The sequence below is a fragment of the Convolutriloba macropyga genome, chromosome 5 (assembly GCF_964194025.1).
Source record: "Convolutriloba macropyga chromosome 5, txConMacr16.3, whole genome shotgun sequence".
NCBI lineage: Eukaryota > Metazoa > Xenacoelomorpha > Acoela > Convolutidae > Convolutriloba > Convolutriloba macropyga.
The window spans coordinates 36,021,127-36,032,933 of NC_134472.1; the positions used below are offsets into that span (position 1 = coordinate 36,021,127).

At 36.0% G+C, this 11,807-nt stretch overlaps 1 protein-coding gene across 2 annotated transcripts in view; it reads left to right on the forward strand.

The window, feature by feature from the left end:
* Positions 1-11,807, forward strand: part of LOC142339358 (uncharacterized) — a 106,551-nt gene that overhangs the window by 5,830 nt on the left and 88,914 nt on the right. For both annotated transcript variants that reach the window (XM_075389356.1, XM_075389357.1), the window contains exons 2-6: positions 554-900; positions 1,078-1,344; positions 1,702-1,899; positions 7,019-7,184; positions 7,353-7,408. In XM_075389356.1, the coding sequence (XP_075245471.1) occupies positions 554-900; positions 1,078-1,344; positions 1,702-1,899; positions 7,019-7,184; positions 7,353-7,408 (1,034 nt within the window). The remainder of the gene's footprint in view (positions 1-553; positions 901-1,077; positions 1,345-1,701; positions 1,900-7,018; positions 7,185-7,352; positions 7,409-11,807) is intronic.

Genomic DNA, 11,807 nt, shown 5'->3' on the forward strand with positions numbered 1-11,807 from the left:
AGGAATGCTTTCGGCATTATTGGTCGTGTAGTTAGTTATATATACACCAACCTTGGAGTTCTTTCCAGAATTCTACCGATTGTTTTTGATTCAAAAGTTTTGCTTGAGGTTTTGCTCTAGAGTGTTCTTCACACGCTTGAGCAATTTGACTTTTCGTCTTGAGAAAAATAATAAATTTGTAAGGCCCGAAGGCATTACGTATATGTAGCTCCTTCGTTTTCTCTAAGTCCAATTCACTGAAGCTTCTGAAGAAACACATCTTTTTAATGTGTGCTTGATTACAGAACGTATGTTTGGAAGCTCTCAAACTTTCTTTAATAAAGCACAACTGTTCGTATTATTTTGTGCGTTTCAGCCCTTGAAACTCCCAAAAAGTGCAATAGGTCGATTTAGACGACCCTCCCTTTTTACCCACCCATTACAGCTGGTCTTCTAAGCTTAATATAGCTACAAACAAAACCAACAGCTCGAGAGTACATCCGAAGGTTGTGGGTTATGTTTTAATAACTGTCTTTTTGCCTACTATCTATTCAAGACCTTCTTTGTTGATCAGGTGCAATCCCAGATGTAGATACTCCTGACAACATCGGAAGAACCCCGCTGATGTATTGTGTTCTGGGAAACAAATTCGACTGTGCTGAGTATTTGATCAAATCAACTCGTGCAAATGTCAACGCAGCTGATAATCTGGGACGAACTGCTCTGCACTGGGCAGCCCACAAAGAGCATCACAAAATGCTCAAGTTGTTAATTTCTAAAGGAGCTGCTGATTGTAGAGCGAAGGATAGAGATGGACTGACACCGTTTCATTTGTGCATGAAGAATAGAAGCTCCAAAAGTACTGCACTGATTATGAAGAATCTGAATGCTAACGATTTAGAGGAGCAGGATAACTACAAGGTTAGTGTTTCTACATTTTCCTAGTTTCGAAAAATTGTGACATCATATAAAATGTAATTAATGGTCGCACACAGCTTTCCACATTTTTGTGATTCGTGGTCACGGAGCAATTCTTGAACATCGATTTTCTGATTATTAATATCGAAAACGTTTTGAAAAATAAGTAGTTCTGTTTAGAGAACCGCGTTACACCTGGCAGCGATGTACGGTTCCTACGACCAAGTGCAAATGTTGCTTCAACGAGACGCAAATGTTGGAATCCCGGACGGAGAAGGCAAAACGCCTCTCCATTGGGCAATAAATAGCAAACATCAACACAGCTGTTCCATCGTTCAATGCTTGGTAGATCACATGCCGAGTGTTGTGAATTGGCAAGACCACGATGGTCGAACCAGTTTGCATTTGGCTGTGGCAGAAGGAAGCTATAATCTAGTTAAAACTCTGGTTAGTTTGAAGTCGGAGTGGAATGCATATCTTAAATTTCGTTAGTCTGGAGATGTAAATGAAAACGGACAATTCTGTATCCGGTTTTGATTATACGTGGTGTTTTTTTAAATCATGTACGCCCATAAATTAAATCGCTGGACTGTTGCATTATTACACTCGTTATCAATGGTTTAACTCGGACTGCGGCTTTATTTCAATCCAAAAATAAATTGATACGCAAAAAAATTAGTAATCTAATATACGCATAAAATTAACCCGAGCGGTAAAATTTAAGCGTCCTGTTCATTCGACGGTTTTCAAGGTTTCAAAGCTTTTAAAGTTTTCATGACTTAATGTGATTTATTTCTCCTGCAGATTGCGACAGACGGCTGCAAACTATCATGCTTGGACAACCAATTCCGCACTCCTCTCCACTGGGCTGCAGTCATGGATTCGCCAGCCTCCGCTGCTGCTCAGATTGTAACCCTGCTACTACACAAAGACTGCGATTGGACTTGCAGCGATTCAAATGGTGCTACTCCCTTGCATTATGCGGTGCAGAAAAACAACGCTGTAGGTAGATAGTGGTGCAATATAATAAGAGATGTAACGAGAACATGACTTATTCAAAAATGAACGTAGAACAAAGCAACCCTCTCCGCAAATGTCTGAAACCATAAAAAGGGGTTTTAACGGTTGAAAATTAAAATTGATAGGCTTTTAATGGGCTATAATGGGAAATCAAAGTTTTTCAGAACAAGGTTTTTCGAACAAGGTTTTTCAAATCAAGGTTTTTTCAGTGGTGCTCTTGGTTTTTTTTTGTTTTGTCGTCTGACGCTCTTTTTCGTTTGACATTTTTTCGCACAGCAAAGGTGAAAAAGTAAATTTTTCTGAATGACTTCTACCTCTCACTGATGGCATTTGCGCGCGTGACTTCATTTCTGACTCTCTTTAGGCAAAGTTTTTATTTCATTTGCGTGATTAGATTTTGACCATTCGTGACTTACCTCACTCAATAAAATGGACTTTAAAACTGCAGTTTAATTTCAACTAATTTAAGTTATTATTGCGCTCCTTCTTCTTTTATCGTCTAACAGATTTTTGTTTCGTCTTACCCTGACTTCTCGGAATTGACTTTTTCAATGACTTCGGTGACTTCTACTGCTTTGCAGTTAAAATTTGTGTTCGTGACGTCATTTCTGCTTTTAGGTCAATTGCGTGACTTACCTCACTCAAAAAAGATGACTTCTGAACTCATTTATGGAACTTTAGATTTTATGAACATTTAATAATTAAAGGTCTATAGTGCGCATCTAAGTAGTGCCAAACTTATATGCCCTAATTCCTAATTCCTGAGTAATAGAGTCTTGAGCTTTAATATCAAATATTAGTTTTTTGAAAAAGCTCCATTAGGGCTTTTTCCTTGTAGAGGAAATGTGTCTCATAAAAATGACAGTCCGAATCTAACCCAAAATTCTAGTGGTCTTTTAAAATGCTGGTGGTCGATCTGTCAATCTCATTTTTTTTAAATTTGTTTCAATTCATGGTAGGCCACAAGCGTCTATCGCGGCTATTTTCCGGGCATCTGTTGGCTATTGTTTAAAGATTTTCAAAACCGTTCTAATTTTTATTGGCTCTCAAACGAAATTTGCATTTGCGGCAGTTATTTTGTTTTTTTTTCTGGTCTTTTTATAGCTGTAAGTTGAATGAAGTTATATTGCGGTGCTTTTGTTTTTTTTTGTTTCCTAGTCTGACGCTCTTTTTTTGTTTTACATTTGTACACACAGCAAAGCTGAAAAGTCATTTTTTTCTGAATGACTTTTTCCTCTCACTAACGGCAATTGCGCGACCGATGTCATTACTATCTCTCTATCTGTCTGTCTCTAGTAAAAATTTCAGATTTGCGTGATCAAATTTTGATCATACGTGACTCACCTCGCTCAAAAAAATGACTGCATTTTTAAAGTTAAGTTTAATTTGAATTGACTTGTGGTCACAGGACTCCTATGTGTAATAAAGGTCCATAATGAAAAGGCTTCTGGGGTAGGAATGTTAACAAGCTTTCTTATCGCTGAATGTTTTTCACATAGCTATTTGAGCGGCATCGACAACTTTTCCATCTTATATCTGTAACTGTTTCTATCTCTAATATATAGCACACAACTCTGTGCTTTCGCAGCTATTCCGGCACGCTGCCGGCTATGTTCATAACCTTAACACTAACTGTTTTCATGAAGTCTTCGAGTTTTCTTCCGTAATTAAACGTTTTCGCCGTGTTGTCGCTTAGCGTCATTCAGGACAACTCTCATCGGCTTTTATCAGGCAAAGGAACCATGATTTGTTTTTGTGTAGAGCGTTTTCTTTTCATAACTCTGGCAATTTTTGACAAAAATTTGCAACATTTTTTAAGTTTTGCTGCTGTTTTTGTTGTCTTGAAGGCAGGTTTGATTGGTTTTTGGCGTTGCAAAGAGATATGATTCAAAAAGTGTTTTTGTTAATAACTAATGGTCTTCATGACCGGCATAACCTGAATTTTCTTAAAAATGTTTAACTTGTTTGGACGTTTTTGCTGTTCTGATGGTTTTGAGTTTAGCCTCAATGGTAACAGGTACGTTTGGCTTCCTAATGAAAAGGAAAAAAACTTAATCAATGTACGTTTCATTTAGTTTTTAATAGCCGCGAAGCGATAGCGGCTGTTGTTGGGGATATTTTGTTTTTTTTTAATTCATCGTCTCCGTCGATGATTCTTGCAACGCGACTTCTTGAAATTGACTTTTTCAATTTCAGTGATTTATACTGCTTCGCAGTTGAAATTTGTGTGCGTGATATCTTTTGTTCTGCTTTTAGGTTAATTGCCCTAATTAGCTCACTCAAAAAATAACCTATAAAATCTCTTAATGAACTTTAAATTTTATGAAAATTTACTATTTAAAGGCCAATAATGGTCATCTAAGTAGTGCCAAACGTATATGGCCTACTTTTTGAGTAATAGAGTCTTGAGTTTTTGATTTCGAATATTAATTTTGGAAAAGTTTTATAGGGGCTTTTTCCTTATAGAGCGTCTGTGTCGTAAAAAGGACTGCTAACCCAAAAAGTCGAGTGGTCTATTAAAGGACTGGTGGTCAATCTGTCTATCTTATATCTGTAGTTGTTTCGATTCACGGACGGCCACAAGCGTCGATCGCGGCAATTTTCTGGCAATCTGCCCGCTGTGTTTATGATTTTGCACAATTTGTTTTCATACAATTTGGTTGAATTTTGTTTTACCCGTCTTCGTTTTGTTTATACTTATTAATTCTTCCCGATGGCCGCTATCAGTTGCGACAATTGTTTGTTCTTGGTTGAAAAAAGATGTTTCCTTTCTCAACATGAATGTTGTCAATGAGGGTGTCAAAGAATCTAATTTGTGAGTGTCTTGAGTCAATTTGGGTCCACTTTTTAAAAAAAAACGTTTCTATATTTTGCAAGATTTTGCAGTTTTAGTGTTTTTGGCTGTTTGATTTAATATCGGTTTTGATAATTTTGACATTTGCTCTCCATTTTACGTCTTTTTCATTTTTGAGACTTCAATTTTGTCGCTTACTTTTATGCTTATAAGAATCTAACTACAAAAAGTCTAGTGGTCTATTAAAGGACTGGTGATCGATCTGTCTATCTTATTTCTTTACTTGTTGAAATTTCAAGGAAGTGCACAAGCGTCTATCGTGGCTATTTTTCGGCAATCTGCAGGCTATGTTATTGGTGCCTGGATTGATTTTATAGTTGAAATAGAGTTTTATGTTGGTTTCTGTGGCTTTGATTTTCTTAACATTAATTTCAGTTTGTTTTAAGAAGAAAATAGGCTAAATTTGAATTTTTTGCTTAATCTGTTTTTTCCGAATTCTTCTGTTTTCTGCTTTTCAGAATTTTTTAATGTTCAGTTGTGAAGATAGGTGTTTTGGCAGGGTTATTGTTTCTATGTGAAAACGGGTAAAGGTTTGATAGCCTATTTTTTAAAATAAAATAATGTATTCAAATCTGCAGCTTTTTGTGGTTTTTATTTTTCTTCAGGTTTTAAGTGTTTTTCAATGCATCTGGGTACTTAATGAAACAGCAGTAATTGCTTCTTAATGCGTTTGTAGAACAGTTACTAAATGAGTGCAATTTGTTTGGATTATTTTTAAAAAATGTAACAGGTTTTTTTTTCATTTCGTGCTTTAATTCTTTTGTTTTTGATGTGCTCTCCTTTTTCGCGATGTATTTTTGGTTAATTTTTCTCCACATCTTTTACTGAACACAGATGAAACATGCTTGACCAGCTATTTTATTAAATGGCCTCCATGAATTTTCAACAAGATGCTTTTCCAACAAAATATCCTATAAGATATTTTCATAATTTAGGTTTTCCCTGATAGTATTTCCTCCGTTTGTTGTTTCAGATTGAGTTATATAATGATGTTCAAAGATCCAGCAGTCAGTTAGTGATTTGCTGGAGTGTAGGTTTGATTTCACTTGAGTCGATTCCCGAGTCTTCGTCTATCATTAAGTTCTGTTCCCACATTTCATGATTTTCAAGGTTATGATTTTGGCCAAACTAAAACAAAAAGTGGAGCGAAATAGCAAGTGGTTTTGTGGCGTGAAGTTTTATCGCTCTGATTTTTAAGTAGATAAAATGGTGTTTACACAAATACGCTTTCTCGCTAGTTGTTTTTTTTTTGTTCACATGCGTTATTGGCATTCATTTTAACTTTTTTAAAAAATAGCCGCACAGCGATAGCTGGGGCTATTATTGGCCTTCTCTTGTTTTTTACGATTCAAAGAATTTGAATTATATTGGGGCGCTGTCTTTTTTTAAGATCTGTTCACACATTTTCATGATTTTTGAAGTCAAATTGGAGTAGTGATTTTGGTCACGCCGAAACAGGAAGTGGAGCGAAAAAGCGAGTGGTTTTGCGGCGTGAAATTTTTTCGCTCTAAATTTAAAGTACAGTGAGAAAACGGTGTTTGAACCAAAGTTCGCTTTCTCGCTCGTGGTTTTTTGTTCACATGCGGCAATTTCGTTTTGATTTTTACTGTTTTTTTTTCGATTTTTTGGATCGGATTTTTTTCTAAATGGTTTTCCCAATCCATTCATCGTCCGTTTAAGGTCTAGTTTTCTGTTAAGTCAATGGAAATTCTTTGAATTGTGCGTCAGGACTTGTCCTGCTAAGTTTTTTTATTTCGTCGTCACGATTTTTGTTACGACCATATGACGTCACAATCACTTCAAATCTGCTTTGTGTCCATTCGTTCATGCAATTTCAACTGAAATGCGTGTGTGACGTCATTTTTCGCTCTTAGTGGAGCGAGTTTTTTGTTGATTCGCGTGATTAAATTTTTGGTCACACTTGACTTACCTCACTCTCAAAAATGACTTCCTCACTTTGAAATTGACTTTTATTTACTTTAATTCAAAGAGATAAGGTCAAATGGGTCATATGTGTATTAAAGGTCCCTTAGAAAAAAGGCTTCTGTAGAATGGATTTCAACAAGCTTTATTCATTATCGCTGAATGTTTTTACATAGCTTTTTGAGCGGCGCCAATAACTTTTCAACTTATATCTGTATCTGTATCTATATTATACGGCTCGCAAGTCTTTTGCAGCTATTACGGCAGTATGCCGGCTATGTTTCGATTTCATTTCATTTTCATTTCGTTGTTTTTTGATTCCAGGAAATAGTGCGTGCATTCCTTGAGTTCCCGGAACTAGTTGATCAGGCGGATATTGAGGGTAGAAGTGCCTTCATGTGGGCTGCTGGTGCTGGAGCACTTGAGAGCTTGGATCTAATGGTAGATCACGGGGCTGATTTAAGCCAGAGTGAGAAGAATGGAGCCACAGGTCAGTAAATATAGCTTTTCGTGTATTTAACAAAATAATGTAAATAAAATCAGTCAGTTTGACTATTTTGCCCTGGAATTGTAAAGTAGAACTTTATGCTATTTGAAACATCCTAAGGAAGGAAAAGTTAGAATCCGCCAGTGATGAATTTGTTGTTGTTTTTTTTAGCTCTCCACGCTGCGGCAACTTCTGGAAATGTGGATTGTGTCAAACTCCTTTTACGTGTAAGTCCATTACTGGCGCGGCAAAGTTCATGCAATGTGCATTAAAATTGACGTAGCTCGAAATGACGAAATAAATTAAGCTCAACTCCGTTTTTAATTGATGAAATGATGAAATAAATTAAGCTCAATCCGTTTTTAATTGCCCTCAAACTGAGTTTGTACCAATTGTTGGGTCCTGTTAGTCTCAACTTGGCCAAATTTCTATGTTTAAACAAAGGTTAACTGTACTTGGCAGCAAAAGATATTTGATAGAGAAATTTCACGAAAGTTTGAACTCTTGACGAATGGACAACAGTTTGAACAACTGGGCGAAGGTAGGCCAGGCATGTTGTGCCAAAAAGAACTAGTCAAAAATGGTGCTGGTGCCGTGATAGGACGTCAGAGAATTAAGCTTATCAGCTTGCTTCGCTAACGCCAGTGTTAGTGGTGTTTAAAAAAGTGGCTTGGTAGGATAATTCTTTCGGGCACCAAATTCCTGGACTCCCCTTTGCCGATTGTTGTTCCTCGACATTTCAAACTTCACAAAATTTGTATTGCTACCGTGATCAGTTAACCATGTCCAAACCTTTATACGTATATAAAATTGAACTAAATGATTTAGTTCGTGCCTCAGCCGGCACAGAGAAAAATTCGTGCCCAGAGCCCGAGGGCAGTAGGGCCTTATGCGACTTTCATCAGTTTAATATCTGCAGAAAAAAATCGGAAGTTCAGCGCATTAATGAGTGCAACCTATCTCAAAGAGTGCGACAAATAGAAAACTCAGTTGCTTCAATGACGCTTTCAACTATCTAAGTTTTCACAACTATACTAAGTTTTTTTTATAGCTGCGAAGCTGTAAGTTGAGCGGAGCTATATTGCGGTGCTCTTGGTTTTTTACGACTCGAAGAGGAGTATTGGTTTTAAGGTTTTTTTACCGGAAGTACTATTCGTTCAGACAGACGCTGTTTTAACCTAAAAGTGAAAGTGTTTTAACCTAAATTGCCGTGTGAACTAATTTTTTCTGAGCGAGAGAAGTTTTTTGATCATACACTGCGTTTGGTGAATGACTTTTTGACTTTGAAAAGTAGTTTTTGACTGAATGGCACATATAGATAACCGTTTTTAGCCGTTTTTTCGTCTAAGTGGCCTAGTTTTTTTTGCTTGTAATTTGGTTTTTTGAAAAAAATTTTTATTCGATGCTATATTGAAATGTAAACCTCGGAAATTGATGCCACAGTGTTTTCCACAGCCTGAAAAAGCGTTTCAAGTTCAAAGTTGGCACATATTTCTTGATTTTTTAGTTAATTTTTTGCTTTTTTTCTATTCATTTTTGGATCTTTCAGCCCTCTTTTGTCAAAAAACAGTTAATATGGCAACTCACCTTTGATAATTCATATACTCAAGGCCTCTTTCTACCTCGATGTAATTTTGTTTTATAAAATTGTACATATGCTAAACCGATTTTGGTAGTATTTTTTCCAGTTATTGTCAGTTTATTGTTTTTATTTTGGTTTTAATTACTAGAAATAGTCTTTTTGTGCAACATGAAGGACTTTAATTTCGTTTCAATAAAAATTCAATCAGTTTTTGACGTTAAGTTTTTGAAAAACAGTAAAAATTATTTTCATAAATGCGGTCTTGACCATTTTTTGCTAAATGTTTCATGTTTTCGTATGTTTGAATTCTGCCTTTTCTTTTTCTTGTTCTGTTCAGGAGGATGGATCTTTGTCTCGGATGACTCGTTGTCTTTTCTATGTCTCGAATGCTGAACAATAGAAGGTAATCGTTTTTTATTTTTTAATTTGTTTTTAAACTTTCAAAAATCAAGAATTAGTCTTTTTGTTACGGTGTTACTTACATTGTTTCGATATTCTTTACATTCTAGTTTGTATCATTCTGGCGTTGTCATGGCGCCTACATTTATATTCGTTTTATTGATTTTTTCAGTTTGTAGAAAATTGAATGATTTCAGCTTCTTGTTAAATTTTCGGCATTTCTTTGGTTTGCAAATGGTTTCATTCAACATAAGGCAGTACTGAGAGTTTGCTAGAAAGGCTTTTTAAAATTTCTATTTTTTTCTAATAGTATTTTTTGCAATTTTCTTCCGGCCATGGTATTGTTTTTAAACGACTTTTTGCCTTTGAATATTATTGTCTTGTTTTGTCTGTTCTATGATTAATTTCGCTTTTGAATAAGTAAGAAATCATGTTCTCGAGCAGATATACAACAAGGAAGAAGTATGTGTTGTTTTTGTCTTAATTGCAGTGATTAGAAATCTTTTTAGTGGTTCTCGGTTTCTTTAATTTGAGCATTCTTTTCCGAAAAGATAACTTAGTTTAAGATCATTATCTTTTTGAGATTAGAATCATGGATTGTTTGAGGGCAATTCATAGCCCTGTCAGTTTTTTCAGTCTATCAGTATTGTGACGATCCTAATTATTTCGGACTTTTTTAACGCTACCAAACGTTTTCAATAAAAAAATTTTGCTGCATTTTGTTTCTCTTGGTGACTGTGGTTAAAGTTTCACCACTTTTTAGATCAGACCTGGGGAGATAATGAGTTAATGGTTTAATAAAAAAGGCAATGGCTTCAGTTGCTTTTATGGTTTTTTTGTGAAGTTTTGACGCTTCGAGTCGCTTCCGGAATTCTTCCGACTAGGTTTTTTTGTTTCGTCGTCTGACGCTTTTTCGTTTTACATTTGTTCACACGGCAAAGCTGAAAAAGTCAAATTTTATGAATGATTTCTTCCTCTGACTAACGGCATTAACGCGCGTGACGCAATTTGTCACTCTCTCTAGCAAAATTTTTTGCGTGATTAGATTTTGATAACAAGTGACTTACCTCACTCAATAAAATGACTTTTGCACTTTAAAACTTAAGTTCAATTTAATTTTGTTTAAGGTCAAAGGAACTCATATGTGCAGTAAAGGTCCCTAATAAGAGGCTTCTGCGGGATTAATTTTAACAAGCGTCATTAATTTATCGCTAGATGGTTTTTACTTAGCTTTTTGAGCGGTGTCGATTTTCTTTCAATTTAGATCTGTCTCTGTTTCTATCTGTGTTATACGGAACGCAGGTCTATTCTTTCGCAGCTAGTCTGTTAATCTGCTGGCTAGGTTTACGGCTGCAAAGCTGTAAGCTCACCGTAGTTATATTGCTGTGTTTTATTAGCCGCCCTCAGCCTCTCAACGGCTATTATTTTGGAGCTCTTCTTTTTACTGTCCAAGTATTTGGGTTGCTTTGGTGTGCTGTCTTTTTGTGACCCGAAGAGGAGTGTTGGTGGAGCGACTTTTTTAAATCGATAATTGGAGTGTATTTAAAGCAGGGTGTAAAAGTCAATGCAGAACGTGAAAATTAAGTGTTTAGGTCAAACGAACAGATTGAAGAGCAGAGAGAAGAGTGATTTTCTGTTCGTTCCGCGTTTTAGAGAGGGCGAGAAAAGTAGATGGACAAAATTTTTGCCAAGGGAGCGAAATTTTATTGATCACGTGCGGCTTTTGGGGCAGTTTTGTAGTTTTGACTTTACTTTTTCGTGTTAAGTTGTTTTTCTCAAACCTATTAACCAGTAACTACTTTTGGGAGCATTTTGACCATCGCAATTATTCGAGTTTTATATGCAATTATAAACTGGTTGTTATATACAATAATAACAAATAATTGCGTGTGTGGAAGCATTTTTCACCATCTAATTCAATAGTTTTATATTCAATCTTGAGCTATTTTTGTGATTTCGGCGCTTTGGACGATTTTTTTAAAGATTTTTTCAGGTTTGTCCGGGGTACTTTTTATGGTTGAAATTAGTTTTCTTTTGGCTTTTCATGTCCTTTTTTGTTGTTATCACTCGAAGTTTGTTTAAAGGCTCGTGAACGAAGTTCATATCAATTATTATAAACGTGTTGGTCTTTTTATGCAAATTTTTCAGTTGATCGTCTTGCGCTTTGCTTCTAGAGCATTTCCTGCCATTTCTAATAATTCTCAGTTTAGAAGCTGAGTTAAGTATAGTTTTAGAATCTCACTGAAACTGCACATCGAGAATATAGCTTGGGAAAAGTCTAACAATTTTTAGCTTTTTGTTTTGATCCCAGATGTTCGTCAAGCGCGTGAACGGCGGCTATTTACCCGCTATGGGTTTTTACGACTCGAAGAGGAGTTATGATGATCATTTTTTTAAATCGTTGACGTCTCTCCTTAGGATGCAAAGTCAAATGTTGATCGTGAGAACAAGTGTTTAGGTCAGTCTGTTGGTCAAAAGCAGAGCAGAAGGGAGCGAGAAAAGTTAGTGAAAAAAGTTTTGCTCAGCGAGCAATATTTTTTGATCACGCGCGGTTTTTCAACGCGTTTGTTTAGTTTGAACTCTGACTTTGCAGCTCAAGATGCTTGTCTCAATTATGTTGGTTGGAAATAGTATGTTTTAGCAAA